Source organism: Dama dama, chromosome 24, assembly GCF_033118175.1.
Source record: "Dama dama isolate Ldn47 chromosome 24, ASM3311817v1, whole genome shotgun sequence".
NCBI classification, from domain to species: domain Eukaryota; kingdom Metazoa; phylum Chordata; class Mammalia; order Artiodactyla; family Cervidae; genus Dama; species Dama dama.
In genome coordinates, this window is record NC_083704.1 from 7,717,652 (window position 1) to 7,743,255 (window position 25,604).

The 25,604-nt window shown below is 40.7% G+C and overlaps 1 protein-coding gene across 7 annotated transcripts in view; it reads right to left on the reverse strand.

The window, feature by feature from the left end:
• The window catches only part of NEK10 (NIMA related kinase 10), a 322,723-nt gene that overhangs the window by 269,444 nt on the left and 27,675 nt on the right, over positions 1-25,604 (reverse strand). For all 7 annotated transcript variants that reach the window (XM_061127634.1, XM_061127631.1, XM_061127638.1 and 4 more), the window contains 2 exons: positions 3,103-3,233; positions 1,401-1,499 (listed from right to left, as the gene is read on the reverse strand). In XM_061127634.1, coding sequence (XP_060983617.1) covers positions 1,401-1,499; positions 3,103-3,197 — 194 coding nt within the window. In that variant the 5' untranslated portion in view covers positions 3,198-3,233. The remainder of the gene's footprint in view (positions 1-1,400; positions 1,500-3,102; positions 3,234-25,604) is intronic.

Here is a 25,604-nt window from a genome sequence, read left to right on the forward strand (position 1 = left end):
AACATTGCTCTCACTCTGTTCAAGCACAAGAACAAACAGTCCAGGACAACCTCAGGTCCTCTTCAGTGGTCATTAATCTTTCAACAATCTTCTGAGGCTATTGACAACAACTGACTGTAACCAAACTACATAAACTTGGTAAAGATTCTAGGTGTCTTGTGTCATCTAGGCCAGTCTATTGATATTCTGCTTAAACCACGTATGAAGCCATGACACATGCAATCCCAACCCTAGACTGTTTTAAATTAAACCAATGTATTTGGCAGTCACTGTCAATACTTAGGCTTCCCTGGTAGCTCAGGCAGTTAAGCGTCTGCCTACAATGCAGGAGACCGGGGCTCGATCCCTGGGTCGGGAAGACACTTAAGTCAATACTTAAGTCTGCAATACTAAATAACCCCTCCAAAAGATCAAATCCTCAGACTACCACTTACACTCTGTTTAGGGATGCTGTTCTACTTATAGTCACCTACTGCACTGGACCAAGTCAGAGTCTTATTTCAGTCAGCCATTAAATTTTCAAGAAGAATGGTATTCTTCCTACTTTCCAGAATAAGAGCAATCTTTCCCATCTCACTGGGACAGAATTCAGATATCTCAATCAAGTTCTAGACTGATGGGGAAGATTCAAGGTTCTTCCTGGGCTTTCCCCCTAATGCTTGTGGTGAGAGAGTCTGGGCCTCACAGGAAAAGTAGAAGGCCGGTCCAACCACGAAGGATGCTGGGAGCCTCCTTCCAGTCTGATGGCAGCACAGCTCCCACTCCAAGTGGCCCAGGACCAAGAGAAAGGTCAATCCTGACTGCAATCTGGCACCAGGCAATGTCTCACTGAAAACCCCTGGCATTTTCAGGAGAGAATCTGGAGGGCCGGCCAGCTAGCCCTTCCCTGCAGCCCACAGTGCACCAGTGTTAAGACAAAGGAGAGCCAAAGAAAGAATACTTGACTTGGTCCTGAAAAGAAATACCGTCCCCAGGCTGGAACTGGTTATCTCACCCCCATTCTTTCCCTGAGGTCCAGGCTGCAGCAGCCCAGTTAATCAGTGCTTAGACTGACTGCAAATCCAGACTTTGAGGATGCTGGCCATGGTGTTACCCGATGTCTCTGTGATAAACACCTCCTGAATATCCAAACTCAAGTCAAGGAAAACAGTGTGACTTGGGTGTGTTCCTATTCTGCCTTGTCTATCATAAAATTCAGCTAAATTCAGGCCTAACCAGAGTAATTTTAATGAGATCATCTGTGATGATGATTCATTCACCTCCTTCAAAATGGTCTTTGCTCTGTTTTATCCTTTGAGCATGTTACGTTCATAAATCGCTTCAAACCAGATGCTAGAAACAAGATACATAATATATGCCATTCTTGGGTAAATGTCATTTTCTTTCTGGGACAGTCTTACCTGCATATGAGTCTATTTTTCACCAAGGCTGTAAATATCTCCTGAAATAGTTTATGCTGGGGATGTTTGCTGAAATTTCTCTCATTCTTGTAGTTTATACTAGGATGAAACAAATAGAAAAGCATTTTGTAATAAAAATTATTTAGACCGCCTCAAAATTACCAGTGCAAAGAAAGACACCTATATGCATGCAAATGTTGAAGGATTCTTGAAATTCAGTGTATTGCCAAAGCAAGTATCAACGGTTGAAATAGGAGGTGGAAATTAAATTATAGAGTTAATAATAAAGATTAGAGTCAAGCATATATATTTCATTTTATTACATTATATTATTCCCTATAAACACTTAATAGTTAAAATTTGTGAGAGGGAAGAAAAGGCCATGTGGAGAGCAAGAGTGCTAGTTAGCCGTGCAAAAGGGAGACAAGGCCCCCTCCCTTCACCTCACTATCTGCCACGGCTGTGGCCACTATAGCTGTTACCACCACTGGACACCATGCATATCCCCTTGTGGTCAACAGCCCTTCAACTGTGAGAGCTTTCGTGGTTGTGGATTGTGTGTGGGGGGGGGGGGGGGGTGGGTAATACAACAAAGCTGTGAGATATTCTAACTTCAGTTCTCTCTCTCCTGATATTACAGCCAAAAGAGAGGTTAAAAATATCCCAAAGCCATACCCTTTAAAAGGATCACAATGCTATGGAATATATAATATGATATTTCATGCACATTCAAATAGACCAGTTTTTAGAACTAGGCTAGATCCACTGGAAGTCCATAAATACACTGCCTCAGAGGCAGGTTTTGCAGCCTTATTATTGCCATTTGTACCGCTCCACCCTCGTGCTATGTCAGAGGTCATGGGACTGACTGTGCCCCGCTAATCTAGTTCATAGTACAAGAGGGCTGTCATAGTTCTTAGTACACACATATGAGCAGACTGAACATGTAACAATTTTTTAAAGACTTCTGCATTCCTCACTAAACATGTATTTTAAAAATATTAACTCATGTAACATCATGTGATGTTTGTGGACTATTAAATTCATTGTCAGAAAATAACAGGGAAACAAGACTTAGGCCAAAACAATAAATGATCATTTATTTATATTGGTATTTCATGTCATTCGTTATTTACATGATACTTAGTGTCAAATGACCTTACCATGGGGAGAGCTGGAGAGAACCAGCTCCCTGAACAGGGGTGGCCCACGACAGCACACAGCTTCTAAGAGGTCTCCATGGCAACAGGAGAGCGAACCATGGGCTGGCACTTCCAACGTGAAAGGTGAGGGCAATGTTTCAACAGAAAGCCTGAGCACTTTGACAACCACGTCCTCAGCCATCATGGTTGCTCACAGCGGGGGCTTTCATGCCTCCTCACAGCAGGTGAGATATGCACCCACCAAAAGCTAAAGACAAAGCTCACTATCAGCCTCGCCAGGTCAACCTGATGGAGCAAACGCCAGATGTATGTCAGCCGGTGTCCCGAAGCTCCCACGTCACTTCCGCCTTCAGCCAGGCAGTCTGCTGCTCACACAGCACTTCCGGGAGTGGGCTAAGTGCTACCTTCAATTATTAAATTCAGAATCCCTGTGGTACATTTTAAAATGGACTTTCCATTTTAGCTCCTGTGACAAATAAATCTTTGGGCTAATGAGCAGCCCAGGCTGCTAAAGGCAAGGCACATGCTGGATTTCTTACCTAAAATTTTCAAGTTCAACAGCTTCTGTGGACTCATGCCACCGACCTCGAGCTCTCTGCCCACCTGCCCTGACGGCAGGCTCAGACTTCATCATGCTGTTCTGGGCACTATCGAAGTGAATAGCTGGAAGCTATGGAAACAGAAGCACAGAGGACTTGAGGAGGACAATTCAGCACAGGATAAAGACAGCCATACAGAAACAGAGGGGTGGGTGAAGGAAACGGGTGTGCCCCAAGCCAACAATTAACATGAGAACTGTGTCAAATGTCTGGATTTCTCAAGATTTAGACACCCTAGACACTCTGCTCATCTACTCTCTCCACCTCACGCTGCTGTTTCTTCATAACTTGTGACACCACCTATCATATCTTACAGTTTTTACATGTTTTCAGTCTCCCTTGATTACACTGTCAGCTCAACGCGGCAGGAGCTTGCCCATGCTGTTCAGTGTAATATCCCCAGCAGCTCCGACGGTGCTGGGGATCCAGACCTGGGGAGGCCTGGGTACTGGGGGCTCTTGCAGCTTCTTGGTGATTCCAGTGTGCAGTCAGAGCAGAGAGTTGGCAGATCCAGCTAGAAACTCTGGTCTAGATGACTGAGAAGGAGTCATCTTCACTCATCCTTCATATTTACCAATCATGCACACTGAACGCCGACTCTTAGAGCTACGAAGGTAAAGAGATTCTATCCCTTTTAATCAGTCTGAACATTCTGATTTCTCAATCATGTTTATAAAAGTCATGAAAATATACTACAATTAGCCATAAGGAAAGGAAAAATTTGCTTACATTAACTAAAACAATTTGAGTATGCCCCTATTTATAATTTTAACAGTAATTATTTATATAGTAAATTGTGATATTATCAGTATTCAAGCTGTCTCTCTTACCTGTAATTGGAATAACCCTGAGGACTGCTTTTTGTATCACAATAAAACTGAACAAGGTGCAAACAAATACTCTATTTTTTCCAAAGTACAAATAAGGAATGTCCTATAATTAGCTAAGTTAATACAGATGAGGTAAGAAAAGCATAATATAACAAAACAAACTTTTATTTTCCATAACCATTCTGTTCCATACAATCATCAAATAATGCTACAATATGCTGTGCTTATTACCTTATTTCATCAAAGCATTTGATAGAAACCTGCATAAAGATGCCATTTCTTCATCTAATGAGAACATGCCAGACTGCCCACAAGGAAGTCAGCTAACAGAAATACATTCTAATAGGGACATTGTTTAATGGCTAGCAAAATCCCCCAAACCCTTCTTCATCATATACCAGTCATAGCTGAATTCTCAAAAGATTAATAATAAATCTTATATCCTGTAAAACCACATGTCTAACTCAGTTCAGTTAGCTAACCAATCCACAATCACCACAAGACAACAGGCCACAACCCCTTGAGGCACAATGCTTAGTGGTTAAGAGAATGAACTCTAGACCAGATCCCCTTGCTTGAAAACTACTCTTAGATAGCTGTGTGATCTTAAAAGTTACTGAGTCTCACTGTACATTGGTTTCCACATCATCACAATGGAGATAATAATTGTATGCAGCAGAGTTATCATGAAAACTAAATGACTTGGGATTTATAAAGCATTTGCTATTTGCCAGGCATAGTTCTCAGTGCTTTTTACTCTTTTAATCCTCAAAACTGTTCCCATTGCCAGATGCATTTGCTAAATAAATGAAATTTGTCCTTCCAAATTAGATGATGAGATGTGATAACCCAAATGATGCCAGGCATGACGTCACAACAAGGAGCAGACTGTCCTGTGTTACTCAGAACATGGAATGATGCAGCAGACAAGAAGTAGGCTTTCCAGATCCAAGAGCTCTCAAAACCCTTTGCCATCAGCCCAACCGTCAGAACACCACTGCAAGAGCCAGCGCTGAGAGAACAGCCCAGTGTACTTCAGAGAGAGGGCGGGTGGGAAGCAGAGGCAGCTTGTAGCCATTCCCTTTGGCAGCAGAGCAGGTAGCTGATGCTGGGAATCCACCCATGGACATGCAGTGGATGAGATAGAATTGACATCTGTAGCTGCAAAGACCAGGAACTTAAGAGAATTTTGAAGCAAACAGCCTAACATATATTCAAATAAAAGTGTAAGTCTGAAACCCAGTTCAAAGCATAGGGCCTTTTCTCTTGGGTTCCCAATTCCTTAGGCTCTCTGAGAATCCTCTATCTACCACATAAGTAGGTCCACAACCTGGAACAGCCACAGTCAGGGTATCCAGAGTGGCAGGGCCAGGTAAACTGCCCCTTACAGACTTCTGTCATATTAAGCCATTAGTTCTGTTAAGATGTACTACATCTGACAGGTTACTTTAGGCAACCCAAAATCTGAATTTTTAGCATCATAAATTTAGCATAACACAAATTCATAGAGATAATTTCAAAGTGTGTCCCTTCCTGCAATGAAGGACTTTTGACTCTCAGATTTTAAAACTTCTTCAAAAGGCATAAGATTCAGCCACTGATCATCATCGTCACCATCATCATCATCACAACTGTCACCACCACCACCATCCCCACCATCATCATCATCCCCATCGCCTTCATCAGCATGATCATCACCATCATGAGCATCATCACCATCACGATCACCACCATGATCACCACCGTCACCATCATTATCATCAGTATGATCATCATTACCATCACCACAGGTAACATTTATGTGGTAATTACCACATGCCAGGCACTATTCTGAGTGTTTTGCAGGTTTAAATCCAGAGTCTCTTGATGAAAGTGAAAGAGGAGAGTAAAAAAGTTGGCTTAAAGCTCAACATTCAGAAAACTAAGATCATGGCATCCGGTCCCATCACTTCATGGTAGATAGATGGGGAAACAGTGGAAACAGTGCCTGACTTTATTTTTCTGGGCTCCAAAATCACTGCAGATGGTGACAGTGGCCATGAAATTAAAAGACGCTTACTCCTTGGAAGGAAAGTTATGACTAACATAGACAGCATATTGAAAAGCACAGACATTACTTTGCCAACAAAGGTCCATCTAGTCAAGGCTATGGTTTTTCCAGTGGTCACATATAGATGTGAGAGTTGGACTGTGAAGAGAGCTGAGCACCAGAGAATTGATGCTTTTGAACTACAGTGTTGGAGAAGACTGTTGAGAGTCCCTTGGACTGCAAGGAGATCCAACCAGTCCATCCTAAAGGAGATCAGTCCTGGGTGTTCACTGGAAGGACTGATGTTGAAGCTGAAACTCCAATACTTTGGCCACCTAATGCGAAGAGCTGACTCATTGGAAAAGACCCTGATGCTTGGAGGGATTGGGGGCAGGAGGAGAAGGGGATGACAGAGATTGAGATGGTTGGATGGCATCACCGACTCAATGGACATGGATTTAGATGGACTACAGGAGTTGGTGGTTGACAGGGAGGCCTGGTGTGCTGCAGTTCATGGGGTCACAAAGAGTCAGACACAACTGAGCATCTGAACTGAACTGAACTGAATCCTCATAATGACCCTATGAGGTAAATACCATTTTATGATGAGAAGACTGGGTCACAGAGTGCTGACGGACTTAGGGCCCAGAGCTCACAAGGAGCAGAGCTGAGATTCAGATCCAGACAATCTCCCTCCCTCTCCAACACTCTCAGTCCTCCAGCATCTACTGATGTATTGTCAATAATGAGAAACATTGTTTTGAGTCAGTCATTTGCTTTTCAGAGTCCTACTCTTGCCCAAGATTTCCTTTATGTTGAGATGGAAATCTGTCCCCCCGTGTTCTTCCCCTGTCTTTCAGCCCAACATCATCTCCTTTTACAATATTTGATTTGATTTGACAATAAGTCCACATAAAATAGGGTTTCCTAGGTGGCACAGTCACCTGGAAAAGAAAATGACAACCCACTCCAGTCTTCTTGCCTGAGAAATCCCATGGACAGAGGAATTTAGTACAGTCCATGAGGTCACAAGTCACAACTGAGCAACTAAACCTACCTACCTAGGTGGCACAGTGATAAAGAATCTGCCTGCCAATGCAGGAGACACAAGAGATGCGGGTTTGATCCCTGGGTTGGGAAGATCCCCTAGAGTGGGAAATGGTATTCACTCCAGTATTCTTGCCTGGAAAATTCCATGGACAGAGGAGTCTGGCAGGCTACAGTCCATGGGGTTGCAAAGAGTCAGACACGATTGAGTGACTGAGCACACACACACACACCACATAAAATAAACAAACCAAAAATATAGGGTGAACAAAAACAACTCCCCAAGTTGTAGGTGCATTAAACAGGTCAGTTGCCCCAGAAAGCAGAGCAGCAAGCAACCGCTCCCACCCAGGCGCAGGCTGCAGCTTCACTGCTGACCCCTGTTCAGGCTCAGCACACACAGCCTCCCAGAGAGCACCTGCGCCAGCCTCCCTGGTGGAGCCAGTCACTGCCTCCCTTGGGGCATTACTGGCCACCTCTCTTACAGCACTCATCACAGCCTCATATGATGTCTAGACAGAACTTAACCTTTGCCCCTGAGTGGGCCACCCTGAGGACAGCATCATTTCCATCTGTCTTTGTGTTCTAAGCACCTCCTGCAGGTCATGACACACAGCTGATATTTTCATGGGAAGCTGCGGAGTGAACACTCACTTCATCCAGTCTCTTTGCTCAACTTGTTCATCTCCAGACAAGCCCATTCACTTAGCACTTGTGTTGCAGATATATCACTTGCAGACCCAGCAGATGCATAGTGAGCAGGATGGTCCTGGCCTCTCCCTCCTCAAAAAGTTTCTAGTCCATCGGGGGGGGGGGGGGGGGTGGCGGGCAGGGGCACCAAAACATGCAGCAAAATGAGTGAACAAAGGTTTGTTGTGGTAGAAAGTAAAGGAGAGATAGGGTGGGTCATGGAACAGGATCCCAGGCAGATTATCACACAGGCTGGAGGCCAGAGGAAAAGCACAGTGACCCAGAAAGTGGCAGGAGCCCGTGTAGCGTGAACAGCACGAGTAGGAGAAGAGACCCAAGAACAAAGCAAAGGCCCTTCCTAAAAAGGTGATCGTGTCATTTCCGCTTTGGGATTTCAACCTTCTCTGCTGTTGTGACAGACACAAAATGTGTAGATGGGCCTTCAGACACTGCACAGCTTCTTAAAGTTTTATTTATTTCTACTCCCAATAGAAACGTCTGGTCACCAGTTTGCTTAAGTGCATGTTATTTTCTTCCCCTCGGATAGCTGTTTATTTTACTCACTTCACCCAGACTGCCTTTCCTGTCAATTCTACCACAGAACGGCCCGCCCATTTCCCAAGAACCATCCCCTTCCCTTTGATCCTCTTCCTCCCCAGGAGTCCCTCAGCTACCACGTGCACCACTCCCCCAGGATGAGTGTCTCGACCAGCCAGGGCCACGACTGCTTTCCTAGGCCTGTTGTCTCAGAGCACAGCAACAGTGCCTTAGACTTTCTCTTTCCACAGCATCTATCAAGACTTCTTTCATTTCAAGGCAATTGGAAACATGGGTTTGACCCCTGGGTTGGGAAGATCCCCTGGAGTAGGAAATGGCAACCCACTCAGGTATTCTTGCCTGGGAAATTCCAAGGACAGAGGAGCCTGGTGGACTACAGTCCATGGGGTGGCAAACAGTCAGACATGACTTAGTGACTAAAACAACAACAACAAATGGGCCTAAAATGATTCATTTTTTCTTTCTTTCTTTCATCTTTTCCCCCCTATTTGAAGCCAATTTCTCAGCTCCTTATAGCTTTAATGTAAAAAAAAAAAAAAAAATACTGAATTCCAGTTCTAGTCAAATTACTTTGAGATTTATGCATATCTCTGGTGAAACTTCCAGCCAACTTTGTGATTTTACTTTGCTTCAACAAACAGGGGGCAATTCTCTTTTTGAAGTATTTGGTTTTACTGGACTATGATTATTCTTACCCTGCTTACAGCCAAGGGGCCTCTCAGCCTCAGTGTGTGTCTGTCTCCACTTGTGTCAGAACAGAACTGTCCTCAGAACAGCAGATTGTAAGGCGATGAACCAAGAAACGCAGAGACACACAGCAAACAGAACGAAAGTGGCAAGTGGAACAGGGGAACAGACGCAACAGTGAGTGAGGGTTTTGCTTACTAGAGATCCGGATGAAGGACATCCAGTTCCTGCAGTTCTCTGCCCAAACCACAAAGTACATGTCCCTCGGCAACGGCTTAATTGGCCATCGTGACTCATTTGCAGATGACAGGCCGGGACTTGTTAGAACAGAAATTCAGGTGAGTGGGCATTAATCCCCAAACTTCCTCTTTCAAACTGACTGCTAAAAATCTCAGCACCTAATGTGTGGCCAACTTGTTTATTTTCACAGGCATTTTGTCCGGACTCTGACCGCACCTTGCCCCCAAACGTTGTTTATCTTTTATGATAATCTGAGTACTTTACCTATCTTCATAAGCCACCTTACATTCTTTCTGGAACAATCAAGGTATAAACAAATTCTTGATTTACCTTCTCCAATATCTTTCTGCTGTTATAAATGGCTCCTCATTATTTTATAGAAAGGAGCATAGGCTGCTCAGGTGTACTATTTCAAAATTAGAAATGCATGAAATTTTTATAAACAGAATTAAGAATGAATTTTCTGACTCTCAAGATATTTATATAAATGAGCAGGTATTTTCATTTTTTTCTTAGAATTATCCACTTTCTGAATAATTAAAACATTACAGACATGCAATTTTGAATGTGTGAAATATTTTACAGAAAGATATGCTGTGTGAACTTTTGAGACAACAGATTGCAAATTCTAAAATTGGTTAAAGGAGGAAAACTCTTAAGTTCACTTTAATTATGCTGCCAGGCGTTAACAAGGGAGTGAGAAGGGGCACAGAGATCCACAGAGCATGGTCTTCACAGCTGCAAAGGCAGAGCCCAAACCCAATACTGGTGTCTGTTTTACACTGTCCGGGCAGTTAAACGACCCATGAGGTCATCTAAGTTTTAAGTTTCTGTTCAGTTCGGCAAGACCTGATCAAGAACTCACCAAATAGAGGATGTGGTGAACTGGAAGCAAAAGTCAGAGTTGGAAACACATAATCTCTCCCAGTGTTTCCAAAGCACAGAAGAAAATAACGCTACAGTGTTGAAAGAAGGTAGTCTGGAAAGAGAAGGATCTTTCTGGAATGGAAGATAAAGGAGAGTTTTCTAATGGAGGTGCTATCATTAGATCTCAGTCTTAGAAATAGGTAAGATTTTAAAGAAAAGAAATTTAGGAGAATAACAAATGTGAGGAAAAGCAAGAAGTAGAAATATTTGGCATTCTGGTTACATCTTAGGATGTATGGGGAGAAAGAATGAAAACCACCACCAAATCTGTATGCTCAGTCACCGCGTTCCCCTTGCTAAGACAGAGTGAGTGGGCTTGACGCGCAGCGCCGACTCATAACGAGCAGTGAGCAGTGGGCCAGGAAGACTTTCTCAGCCATGTGGAGATAGAAAAAGAGTCAGTGATGCTAAAATAGACTGGTGAGGATAAAAGTGTTCCTGGGTGGGGGTGGGGTTATAGGCTTAAAAGCAGAGAAGGAAGAGGAGAAAAAAAAAATATTTTAAAGCCATATTTCTTCAAATCAATGTTCATCCAGCCTTTTTAAAAAAATTTAACTTTCCACATCGTCTAAAGATTTCTCAGAGGTACACTGCAAAGACTAAGTATCTGGTTAGACCTGTATCTACCAATAGCTGGCTCTATGACCTTGAGAAAGCCATTGAGCTTCTCTGTGCCTCAACTGGAGGAGAAGCGATGGGGCTGACCTGTGGCCCTGGGAGGAGACACAGAAGAGAAGGATAATTTCACAGGTTCAGAGATCCTTCCTGAAGAGTGAGGGGTTTGAACCACATATTGGGCATCTCAGCTCAGGGACCAACACTAGAAAGATGAGTTCCCTTAGCTGATTTGAAAACCAGCAGGACTTACAGCAGGGTTGTAAGAAACCAAGGCTCTGCCCATGAAGAGCATTCATGTGCTGCTTACTCGTGGGAACAAGGCAAAGGATTCAGACTGAAACTATCTGGGGCTCTGACTGCTTTCCTACGACCACGCCAGTCACAGCCCAGCCCACACTGAGTGCCCGCTCTGGCCGATCTAGACCCAGAACAGTCCCCCACTAGACTAAGGGCTGCTATACTTGAGTGGGATGCACATTCAGAGTGGGACAGAGCCAACTTGGACCTATCACAGCATCCAAACACTGAGGGTGGCCTTCCTGGATCGAACTCAGATCCAGCCCTTAGGGCGTCTGTTCCAGCAACTTGGGCCCCACACTGCCCCTGATAGAGTGGCGATAGCCACTCAGCACAGGAGAAGCCCAGGTCACACCTGGCTCTGACTATGAGTCCTGTGTCTCTGGTCCCACCTCCCACCATGGTGAGAGCTGCCAACACCTGGGGGAAGACACGACATCATGCTCATGTCAGATTCAGCCTTCCCACCAAAGCCACTGGGCACATGCAGACTGCACAGGTACACTCCCACACAAGAACATACCTTCAAGACTGAATTAGGTAAGTGACTCACAGAAATTCATAGAGACAGAGAAAGTAAAAATTTGTTCCAAATGAAAGAACAAGAAAAACAATCAGAAAAAAAAAAACAACTAAAGAAAGAGGTAAATAACTTACCAAGTAGATTCCAAAGTTATGACAAAACAAGGTCCACTGGAGGAGAGAATGGCAAATCACTCCAGTATTCTTGCCTCAAGAACCCCATGAATAGCATAAAAAGGTGAAAAGATATGGCACTGGAAGATCAGCCCCCCAGGTTGGTAGGTGTCCAATATGCTACTAGGAAAGAGCCAAGAAATAGCTCCAGAAAGCATGAAGAGGCTGGGCCAAAGTGGAAATGATACCCAGTTGTGGATGCATCGAGTGGATGCATCTTGGATGCAATCTCAAAAACGACAGAATGATCTAGTTTCATTTCCAAGGCAAACCATTCAATATCACAGTAACCAAGTCTATGCCTCAAGTACTAATGCTGAAGAAGCTGAAGTTGACTGATCCTATGAAGGACAATAAGACCTTCTAGAACTAACATCAAAAAAAGATATTCTTTTCATCATAGGGGATTGGAATGCAAAAGTACAAAGTCAAGAGATATCTGGAATAACAGGCAAATTTGGCCTTGGAATACAAAATGAAGCAGAGCAAAGGCTAATAGCTTTCTCAAGAGAACACACTGCTCATGGCAAACACCCTCTTCCAACAACACAAGAGATGACTCTACACATGGACATTACCAGATGGTCAATACCAAAATCAGACTGATTATATTCTTTGCAGCCAAGGATGGAGAAGTTCTATACAGTCAGCAAAAAACAAGACCTGGCACTGACTGGGGCTCTGATCAGGAGCTCCTTATTGCAAAATTCAGGCTTAAATTGAAGAAAGTAGGGGAAAACATCAGACCATTCAAGTATTACCTAAATCAAATTCCTTATGATTATACAGTGGAAGTGATGAATACATTGAAGGGATTAGATCTGATAGAGAGAGTGCCTGAGGAACTATGGATGGAAGTTTGTAACACTGTACATGAGGCATTGACCAAAACCATCCCCAAGAAAAAGAAATGCAAGACGGCAAGATGGTTATCTGAGGAGGCCTTACAGATAGCTAAGAAAAGAAAAGAAGTGAAAGGCAAAGGAGAAAGGGAAAGATATACCCAACCAAATAAACATCTATTTCTGCTTCACTGACTACACTACAGCCTTTGACTGTGTGGATCACAACAAACTGGAAAATTCCTAAAAAGATGGGAATACTAGATCATCTTACCTGTCTCCTGAGAAACCCATACGCAGGTCAAGAAACAACAGTTAGAACCAGACATGGAACAACCGACTGGTTCCAAATTGGGAAAGGAGTATGTCAAGGCTGTCATTCTGGTTATTTAAATTACATGCTAAGTAAATCATGTGAAATGCCAGGCTGGATGAATCACAGGCTGGAATCAAAATGGCAGGGAGAAATATCAACAACCTCAAATATGCAGATGATACCAATTTAATGGCAGAAAGTGAAGAGGAACTAAACAGCCTCTTGATTATGGTGAAAGAGGAGAGTGAAAAAGCTGGCTCAAAATTCAACATTCAAAAAACTAAGATCAAGGCATCCAGTCCCATCACTTCATGGCAAATAGATGGGGCAAAAGTGGAAACAATGAAAGATTTTTGGGGTCTCCAAAATCACTGCAGACAGTGACTGCAGCCATGAAATTAAAAGATGATTGCTCCTAAAAAGAAACACTATGACAAACCTAGACAGCATATTAAAAAGCAGAGACAACACCTTGCTGACGAAGGTCCATATAGTTAAAGCTATGGATTTTCCAGTAGTCATGTACAGATGTGAGAACTGGACCATAAAGATGGTTGAGCACTGAAGGATTGATGCTTTCAAATTGTGGTGCTAGAGAAGACTCTTGAGAGTCACTTGGACTGCCAGGAGATCAAACCTGTCAATCCCAAAGGAAATCAGTCCTGAATATTCATTGGAAGGACTGATGCTGACGATGAAGCTCTAGTACTTTGGCCACCTGATGTAAATAGCTGACTCACTGGAAAAGACACTGATGCTGAGAAAGATTAAGGGTAGGAGGAGAAGGGGAGATAGAGGATGAGATGGTTGGATGGCATCACCAACTCAATGGACATGAGTTAGAGCAAATTCCAGGAGATAGTGAAGGTCAGGAAAGCCTGGCATGCTACAGTCCATGGGGTTGTAAAGAGTTGGACATGACTGAGTGACTGAACAAGAGTTCAATGCATTATTAATGAGAATGCTAACTGAATTTGGGGAAAGACTAGATAAGCACAGTGAGTATCTTAACAAAGAACTAGAAAACAGAAAACAGAGCCAGTCAGAGCTAAAGAATACAATACCCGAAGTGAAAAATACAAGTATAAATAGCAGACTAAGCAACACAAGAGCATATAAATGATCTGGAAGATAGAATAATGGAAATCACCCTGTCAGAACAGGAAAACAAAAACAAATTTAAAAGTGATAATTGAATAAAGGACCTCTAGGACAACATCAAACATAGTAACATCCACATTATAGAGCTCCTAGATGCAGAAGAGTGAGAGAAAGAAGTAAAAATGTATTTTATAAAATTATGGCTGAAAATTTCCCAGACCTTTAGAAGGGACAGATGTTCAGGTTTGGGAAGCACAGAAGGTCCCAAACAAGATGAATCAAAAGAGACTTCCACCAAGACCTACCATAATTAAAAATGGCAAAAAATTTAAGAGAATGAGAGAATTCAAAAGGCAGCAAGAGAACAAGTGAACCCCCATAAGGCTATCAGCTAATTTTTCTGCAGAAATTGTGCAGGCCAGGAGGGGGTGGCAGATACATTTAAACAGCTGAAAAAGTAAGCATCTAAAACCTAGGATACTCTACCCAGCAAGGTTATCATTCACAATTGAAGAAAAGATAAAGAGCTTCTCAGACAAGTAAAAACTATCAGAGTTCATGAGTACTAAAAAGACCATACAAGAAATGTTAAAGGGTCTTCTTTAAGTGGAAAGAAGTAAGAATTTAGAGGAAAGAAAAAAAAATGCCACTAGTAAAGGCAGATATATAGTACAGACTGTGGATCAACCACTTAATTAAGCTAGTATGAAGATTTGAAAAAAAATGTATAATTAATTATAACTACTGTTATAACTGTTAAGGGCTAAAAAATAAAGATAACATTAAAAAAATATAACATAGGGGAGGGAAGAAAAAACCATAGATTTTTTTTCCTTTAGAATGTGTTTGAACTTAAATAACTATACTTTGAAACAAGTAGGTATAGTTATTAAGTTTAGTCACTCAGTGTCTGACTCTTTGAGACCCCATGGACTGCAGCACACCAGGCTTCCCTGTTCATCACCAACTCCTAGAATTTACTCAAACTCATGTCCATAGAGTCAGTGATGCCATCCAACCATCTCATCCTCCGTCATTCCATTCTCCTCCTGCCTTCAATCTTTCCCAGCATCAGGGTCTTTTCCAATGAGTCAGCTCTTTGATTCAGGTGACCAAAGTATTGGAGTTTCAGCTTCAACATCAGTCCTTCCAATGAACACTCAGGACTGATCTCCTTTAGGATGGACTGGTTGGATCTCCTTGCAGTCCAAGGGACTCTCAAGAGTCTTCTCCAACACCACAGTTCAAAAGCATCAGTTAGATCAAAAGCATCAAATATATCAAAAGGCATAGCTATAAGTCAACATATATATAAATGCTATGGTAATCACAGATTAAAAACCTACAATAAGTGCACAAAAACAAGAAAGTTACACAAATATAATACTAAAGAAAATTGTAAAACCACAGGGAAAGAGACAAAAAGAAAACATAGAACTACCAAAATACCAAACTACCAAAGGTACAGACCTATCAATAATCACTTTAAAAGTTAGTCAAAAGTGTCCCAACCAAAAGACATGGTGGTTGACAGAATAAAAATAAACAAGACCTTTTCATATGCTGCTTACAAGAGATACACTTCAGAGCTACAGAAACCAATAGACTGAAAGTGAAGGAATGGAAAAATATTTCATGCAAATGAAAATGATAAGAAAGCTGGGGTAGCAACATTCACATTAGACAGAGTAGAGTGCAAAAGAAATTCTATAACAAAAGACAAAGAAGACTATGAGGCCACGATCACCCTAATTCCAAAACCAGACAAAGATGCCACAAAAAAAGAAAACTACAGGCCAATATCACTGATGAACATAGATGCAAAAATCCTTAACAAAATTCTAGCAAACAGAATCCAACAACATATTAAAAAAATCATACACCATGACCAAGTGGGCTTTATCTCAGAAATGCAAGGATTCTTTAATATCCACAAATCAATCAATGTAATACACCACATTAACAAATTGAAAGATAAAAACCATATGATTATCTCAATAGATGCAGAGAAAGCCTTTGACAAAATTCAACACTCATTTATGATTAAAACTCTCCAAAAAGCAGGAATAGAAGGAACATACCTCAACATAATAAAAGCTATATATGACAAACCCACAGCAAGCATCACCCTCAATGGTGAAAAATTGAAAGCATTTCCCCTGAAATCAGGAACAAGACAAGGGTGCCCACTCTCACCACTACTATTCAACATAGTGTTGGAAGTTTTGGCCACAGCAATCAGAGCAGAAAAAGAAGTAAAAGGAATCCAGATAGGAAAAGAAGAAGTAAAACTCTCACTGTTTGCAGATGACATGATCCTCTACATAGAAAACCCTAAAGACTCTACCAGAAAATTACTAGAGCTAATCAATGAATATAGTAAAGTTGCAGGATATAAAATTAACACACAGAAATCCCTTGCATTCCTATATACTAACAATGAAAAAACAGAAAGAGAAATTAAGGAAACAATACCATTCACCATTGCAACAAAAAGAATAAAATACTTAGGAGTATATCTACCTAAAGAAACAAAAGACCTATACATAGAAAACTATAAAACACTGATGAAAGAAATCAAAGAGGACACAAACAGATGGAGAAACATACCGTGTTCATGGATTGGAAGAATCAATATTGTCAAAATGGCTATTCTATGCAAAGCAATCTATAGATTCAATGCAATCCCTATCAAGCTACCAATGGTATTTTTCACAGAACTAGACCAAAGAATTTCACAATTTGTATGGAAATACAAAAAACCTTGAATAGCCAAAGTAATCTTGAGAAAGAAGAATGGAACTGGAGGAATCAACCTGCCTGACTTCAGACTCTACTACAAAGCCACAGTCATCAAGACAGTATGGTACTGGCACAAAGACAGAAATATAGATCAATGCAACAGAATAGAAAGCCCAGAGATAAATCCACGAACCTATGGACACCTTATCTTTGACAAAGGAGGCAAGGATATACAATGGAAAAAAGACAACCTCTTTAACAAGTGGTGCTGGGAAAACTGGTCAACCACTTGTAAAAGAATGAAACTAGAACACTTTCTAACACCATACACAAAAATAAACTCAAAATGGATTAAAGATCTAAATGTAAGACCAGAAACTATAGAACTCCTAGAGGAGAACATAGGCAAAACACTCTCCGACATAAATCACAGCAAGATCCTCTATGACCCACCTCCCAGAATATTGGAAATAAAAGCAAAACTAAACAAATGGGACCTAATGAAACTTAAAAGCTTTTGCACAACAAAGGAAACTATAAGTAAGGTGAAAAGACAGCCCTCAGATTGGGAGAAAATAAGAGCAAATGAAGAAACAGACAAAGGATTAATCTCAAAAATATACAAGCAACTCCTGAAGCTCAATTCCAGAAAAATAAATGACCCAATCAAAAAATGGGCCAAAGAACTAAACAGACATTTCTCCAAAGAAGACATACAGATGGCTAACAAACACATGAAAAGATGCTCAACATCACTCATTATTAGAGAAATGCAAATCAAAACCACAATGAGGTACCATTACACGCCAGTCAGGATGGCTGCTATCCAAAAGTCTACAAGCAATAAATGCTGGAGAGGGTGTGGAGAAAAGGGAACCCTCTTACACTGTTGGTGGGAATGCAAACTAGTACAGCCACGATGGAAAACAGTGTGGAGATTTCTTAAAAAACTGGAAATAGAACTGCCATATGACCCAGCAATCCCACTTCTGGGCATACACACTGAGGAAACCAGATCTGAAAGAGACACGTGCACCCCAATGTTCATCGCAGCACTGTTTATAATAGCCAGGACATGGAAGCAACCTAGATGCCCATCAGCAGATGAATGGATAAGGAAGCTGTGGTACATATACACCATGGAATATTACTCAGCCATTAAAAAGAATTCATTTGAACCAGTCCTAATGAGATGGATGAAGCTGGAGCCCCTTATACAGAGTGAAGTAAGCCAGAAAGATAAAGAACATTACAGCATACTAACACATACATATGGAATTTAGAAAGATGGTAACGATAACCCTATATGCAAAACAGAAAAAGAGACACAGAAATACAGAACAGACTTTTGAACTCTGTGGGAGAATGTGAGGGTGGGATATTTCAAAAGAACAGCATGTATACTATCTATGGTGAAACAGATCACCAGCCCAGGTGGGATGCATGAGACAAGTGCTCGGGCCTGGTGCACTGGGAAGACCCAGAGGAATCGGGTGGAGAGGGAGGTGGGAGGGGGGATCGGGATGGGGAATACGTGTAAATCCATGGCTGATTCATGTCAATGTATGACAAAACCCACTGAAATGTAAAAAAAAAAAACCTTAACATAATATGAATGAGAGATCTTTCTGAAGAGATGTTAATTTTTTCAATTCATTTACTTTATTTATGCTTTATGAAATATGATGGTATCAATAGCTTTAAAGATCTAAAAGAAAGGTTATTCTTTGTAGAAAATTGTTTCATCCCACTCTGAATTATATATGATAATAAACAGTTAATGTTGAAAAAAAAAAAAGACAAAGAAGAGCATTACACAATGATAAATATAAGAAATGGATAAAAACTCATTAACATATATTCACCTATTATAGATGCATACAAATATATAAAACATACAAACAAACATAAAAGGAGATTGCAAAATAATGTAATAACAGTAGGGGACTTTAACACCCCACTTACAACAATGGACAGTTCAACCAGACAGAAAATCAGTAAGGAAATGGTGGTCTTAATGACATATTAGATCAACTGGACTTAAGAGATTTATATAGGACACTTCTCCTTGCTATTCTTTGGAACTCTGCATTGAAATGGGTGTATCTTTCCTTTTCTCCTTTGCCTTTTGCTTATCTTCTTTTCTCAGCTATTTTTAAGGCCTCCTCAGACAACCATTTTGCCTTTTTGCATTTCTTTTTCTTGGGGATGGTCTTGATCACTGCCTCCTGTACAATGTCATGAACCTCTATCCATAGTTCTTCAGGCACTCTATCAGATCTAATCCCTTGAATCTATTTCTCACTTTCACCTTATACTTGTAAGGGATTTGATTTAGGTCATACCTCAATGATCTAGTGGTTTTCCCTGCTTTCCTCAATTTAAGTCTGAATTTGGCAATAACAAGTTCATGATCTGAGCCACAGTCAGTTCCTGGTCTTGTTTTTGCTGACTGTATAGAACTTCTCCATCTTTGGCTACAAAGAATATAATCAATTTGATTTCAGTATTGACCATGGTGGTGTCCATGTGTAGAGTCTTCTCTTGTGTTGTCTGAAGAGGGTGCTTGCTATGACCAGCACATTCTCTTGGCAGAACTCTGTTAGCCTTTACCCTGTTCATTTTGTACTCCAAGGCCAAACTTGCCTGTTACTCCAAATATCTCTTGACTTCCTACATTTGCATTCCAGTCCCCTATGATGAAAAGGACATCCTTTTTGGGTGTTAGTTCTAGAAGGTCTTGTATGTCTTCATAGAACCATTCAACTTCAGTTTCATCAGCACTAGTGGTTGTGGCATAGACTTGGATTACTGTGATTTTGAATGCTTTGCCTTGTAAGTGAACAGAGATCATTCTGTCATTTTTGAGGTTGCACCCAAGTACTGCATTTCGGACTCTTTTGTTGACTATGAGGGCTATTCCATTTCTTCTAAGGGATTCTTGCCCACAGTAGTAGATATAATGGTCATCTGAATTACATTCACCCATTCCAGTCCATTTTAGTTCACTGATTCCTAAAATGTCGATGTTCACTCTTGGCGACTGTTTGACCACTTCCAATTTACCTTGATTCATGGACCTAACATTCCAGGTTCCTATGCATTATTGCTCTTTACAGCATTGGACTTTACTTCCATCACCAGTCACATCCACAACTGGGTGTTGTTTTTGCTTTGGCTCCATCTCTTCATTCTTTCTGGAGTTATTTCTCCACTCTTCTCCAGTAGCATACTGGGCACCTACCAACCTGGGGAGTTCATCTTTCAGTGTCATATCTTTTTGTCTTTCCACACTGTTCATGAGGTTCTCAAGGCAAGAACACTGAAATGGTTGGCCATTTCCTTCTCCAGTGGACCATGTTTTGTCAGAACTGTCTACCATGACCCGTCCATATTGGGTGGTCCTATATGGCTCAATGCAGAGTTCCAACAAATAGCAAGGAGAGATAAGAAAGCCTTCCTCAGTGATCAATGCAAAAAAAAATAGAGGAAAACAACAGATTGGGGAGAGACTAGAGATCTCTTCAAGAAAATTAGAGAAACCAAGGGAATATTTCATGCAAAGATGGGCTCAATGAAGAACAGAAATGGCATGGATCTAACAGAAGCAGAAGATATTAAGAAGAGGTGGCAAAAATACACAGAAGAACTATACAAAAAAGATCTTCATAACCCAGATAACCATGGTGGTGTGATCACTCACCTAGAGCTAAACATGACTTCCTGGAATGTGAAGTCAAGTGGGCCTTAGGAAGCATCACTACGAACAAAACTAGTGGAGGTGATGGAATTTCAGTTAAGCTATTTCAAATCCTAAAAGATGATGGTATCAAAGTACTGCACTCAGTATGCCAGCAAATGTGGAAAACTCAACAGAACTGGAAAAGGTCAGTTTTCATTCCAATCCCATAGAAAGTAAGTGCCAAAGAATGTTCAAACTACCATACAATTGCAATCATCTCACATGCTAGCAAAGTAATGCTCAAAATTCTCCAAGCCAGGCTTCAACAATGCATGAACCGTGAACTTTCAGATGTTCAAGCTGGATTTAGAAAAGGCAGAGGAACCAGAGATCAAATGGCCAGCATCCACTGGATCATCGAAAAAGCAAGAGAGTTCCAGGAAAACAGCTACTTCTGCTTCATTGACTATGCCAAAGCCTTTGACTGTGTTCAGTTCTGTTCAGTCGCTCAGTTGTGTCCGACTCTTTGCTACCCCATGAACTGCAGCATGCCGGGCTTCCCTGTCAATCACCAACTGCTGGAGTCTACCCAAACCCATGTCCATTGAGTCGGTGATGCCATCCAACCATCTCATCCTCTGTCGTCCCCTTCTCCTCCTGCCCTCAATCTTTCCCAGCATCAGGGTCTTTTCCAATGAGTCAGTTCTTCACACTAGGTGGCCAAAGTATTGCAGTTTCAGCTTCAACATCAGTCCTTCCAATGAACACCCAGGATTGATCTCCTTTAGGATGGACTGGTTGGATCTCCTTCTCTCAACAGTCTTCTCCAACACCACAGTTCAAAAGCATCAGTTCTTTGGCACTCAGCTTTCTTTATAGTCCAACTCTTACATCCATACATGACTACTGGAAAAACTATAGCCTTGACTAGACGGACCTTTGTTGACAAAGTAATGTCTCTGCTTTTTAATATGCTGTCTAGGTTGGTCATAACTTTCCTTCCAAGGAATAAGCATCTTTTAATTTAATGGCTGCAATCACCATCTGCAGTGATTTTGGAGCCCCCCAAAATAAGGTCAGCCACTATTTCCACTGTTTCCCCATCTATTTGCCATGAAGTGATGGGACTGGATGCCATGATCTTTGTTTTCTGAATGCTGACCTTTAAGCCTACTTTTTCACTCTCCTCTTTCACTTTCATCAAGAGGCTCTTTAGTTCTTCTTCACTTTCTGCCATAAGGGTGCTGTCATCTGCGTATCTGAGGTTATTGATATTTCTCCCAGCAATCTTGATTCCAGCTTGTGCTTCCTCCAGCAGAGCACTTCTCATGATGTGCTCTGCATAGAAGTTAAATAAGCAGGGTGACAATATACAGCCTGACGGACTCCTTTTCCTATTTGGAACCAATCTGTTGTTCCATGTCCAGTTCTAACTGTTGCTTCCTGACCTGCATACAGGTTTCTCAAGAAGCAGGCCAGGTGGTCTGGTATTCCCATCTCCTTCAGAATTTTCCAGTTTATTGTGATCCACACAGTCAAAGGCTTTGGCATAGTCAATAAAGCAGAAATAGATGTTTTTCTGAAACTCTCTTGCTTTTTCAACGATCCAGGAGATGTTGGCAATTTGATCTCTGGTTCCTCTACCTTTTCCAAAATCAGCTTGAGTATCTGGAAGTTCACAGTTCACGTATTGCTGAAGCCTGGCTTGGAGAATTTTGAGCATTACTTTACTAGCATGTGAGATGAGTGCAACTGTGCAGTAGTTTGAGCATTCTTTGGCATTGCCTTCCTTTGACTGTGTAGATCACAACAAACTGTGGACAACTTTTCAAGAAATGGGAATACCAGACCACTCACCTTGCCTACTGTGAAATCTGTATACAGGTCAAGAAGAAACAGTTAGAACTGGACATGGAACAACAGACTGGTTCCAAATTGGGAAAGGAGTACATCAAGGCTGTATATTGTCACCTTGATTATTTAACTTATATGCAGAGTACATCATGTGAAATGCTGGGCTAGATGAAGCACAAGCTGGAAACAAGATTGCTAGGAGAAATACCAAAAACTTCAGATACACAGATGACACCACCCTTATGGCAGAAAGTGAAGATGAAAGTGAAATTTCTTAATGAAAGTGAAAGAGGAGTTAAAAAGCTGGCTTAAAACTCAACATTCAAGAAACTAAGATCATGGCATCCAGTCCCATCACTTCATGGCAAATAGGTGGGGAAACAATGGAAACAGTGAGAAACTTTATTTTCTTGGGCTCCAAAATCACTGCTGGGGGTTATTGCAGCCATGAAATGAGAAGATGCTTGCTCCTTGGAAGAAAAGCTATGACCAACCTAGACAGCGTACTAATAAGAAGACATTACTTTGCTGACAAAGGTCCATCTAGTCAGAGGTATGGTTTTTCCAATAGGCACATATGGATGTGAGCGTTGGACTATAAAGAAAGCTGATTGCTAAAGAACTGATGCTTTTGAACTGTGGTGTTGGAGAAGACTCTTGAGAGTCCCTTGGACTGTGAGGAGATCAAACCAGTCAATCCTAAGGGAAATCAGTCCTGAATATTGATTGGAAGGACAGATGCTGAAGCTGAAACTCCAATACTTTGGCCACCTAATGCAAATAACTGACTCATCAGAAAAGACCCTGATGCTGGGAAAGATTGAAGGCAGGAAGAGAATGGGATGCCAGAGGATGAGGTGGTTGGATGGTATCACTGACTTGATCTAAACATAAGTTTGAGCAAGGTCCAGGAGTTGGTGATGAACAGGGAAGCCTGGTGCTGCAGTCCATGGGGTCACCAAGAGTCAGACACAACTGAGTGAACTGAGGACACTTTATCCAAAACTGAAATATATATGATTTCCAACTACACATTGAACATTCTCTAGGATGGATCATACACTAGGCTACAAAACAAGTCTCAATAAATTTAAGAGGACAGAAATAACATGAAGCATTTCTTTTCCAACCATAATGGCATGAAACTATAAATACAGTTGCAGAAAGAAAAATGGAAAAACAAGCACTAGAGACTTAGAAATATGCTAGTAAAAAACTAATGGGTCACTGCAAAAAACCAGAGGAAATCATAAAATACCTTGAGACAAATGAAAAAAAACCCCACAAATTTCCAAAATCTATATAGGATGCAGCAAAAGCAGATCAAAGAGGAAAGTTTATAGTGATACAGGCTTACCTCAAGAAACAAGAAAAACTCAGATAAACAACCCAATTAGTCATCCATAGGAATTAGAAAAGGAAGAAGAAACAGGGCCCAAGGAAATAATAAAGATCAGAGAGGAAATAAATAAAATAGCAACCAAAAAAAAAAAAAAAAGAAAGAAAACATCAATGAATCTAAGAGTATTTGTTTGGAAAGATAAAACTGATAAGCCTGTAGCTAGATTCACCAAGAGAAAAGAGAGAGGATTCAAATAAACAAAATAATAAATAAAACAGGAGAAATAACAACCAATATTAAAGAGACAAAAACCCCAAGAGACTATTTCAGACAGTTATGTGCTAAAAATTGGAAAACCTAGAAGCAATGGATATATTTCTAGAAATATACAATCTTCTAAGACCAAATCAGGAGGAAATAGACAATCTGAATATACAGATCACTGGTAGTGAAATTTAATTAATAGTTTAAAAAACTCCCAGCCAACAAAAGTCCAGGACCAAGCAGATTCACAGGATAATTCTATTAACACCAAACTTACAAAGAAGAGCTAATGCCTATCCTTTTCAATCTATGCACAAAGATTGAAGAGGAGGGGACACTCCCAAATTCATTCTACCAGGTCACCATTATTCTGGTACCAAAAATAGACACTACAAAGGAAAAAAAAAAAAAAGAAAGAAAGAAAGAAACTACAGGCCAATATCTCTGATGAATATAGGTGCAAAATTTTCAACAAAATATGAGCAAACTAAGTTCAATAATACATAAAAGGGTCATACACCATGATCAACTTGGATTCATTCCAAGGTCACAAGGAAATACACAAATCAACTTATGTGGCACATCTCATTAACAAAAGGAAGTATAAAAATTGTATGATCACCTCAGTAGACTCAGAAAAAAGCATTTGAAAAAATTTAACACATATTCATGATAAAAACTTTCATCACAGTTGGTAAAGGGCATATATCTCAACATAATAAAGAACATATATAGCAAACTCACACCTAACATCATACTCAATGATGAAAAGCTGAACGTTTTTCCTCTAAAATCATGAAAAAGACAAGGGTGCCCACTCTCTTCACCTTCATTTAACATAGTATTAGAAGTTCTAGCCACAGTAATCAGACTAGAAAAATAAATAAAACGCATCCCAATTGGAAGGGAAGAATAAAACTTTCATATATATATAAATATACATATATATATATATATATATATATAAAACTTTCAGTATTTGCAGATAACATGATACTATATATATACTCTATATATATAAAAGACTTTACGGTTTCCAACCAAACACTACTAGAACTAATAAATGAATTCAGTAAAGTTTTAAGATACAAAATTAATATACAAAAACTGTTGCTTTTCTATACACTAATAATGAACTATTAGAAAGAGAAAGCAAGGAAACAATCCCATTTATAATTGCATCAAAAAAATAAAATACCTAGAAATAAATTTAACTAAGGAGGTAAAAAACCTTTACTCTGAAAACTACAAGATACCAATGAAGGAAATTAAAGGCAAAGAAATGAGAAGATATGCTATGTTTGTGGATTGTAAGAATTAATACTGTTAAAATGTACTTATTACCCAAGCAACCTATGATTTAGTGGAAGGTGAGAGGGAAAGTCGCTCAGCTGTATCCAACTTTTTGTGATCCTGTGGACCATACATTCCATGGAATTCTCCAGGCCAGAATACTGGAATGACTAGCTGTTCCCTTCTCCACAGGATCTTCCCAACCCAGGAATTGAACCCAGGTCTTCCACATTGCAGGTGGATTCTTTACCGCCTGAGCTATCAGGGAAGCCCCTTGTGGGAATTCCATAGGGAATTCCATGGACCATAGAGTCCATGGAGGTCACAAAGAGTCAGACACGATTTAGAGGAATCCCTGTCAAAGTACCTATGATATTTTTCACAGAC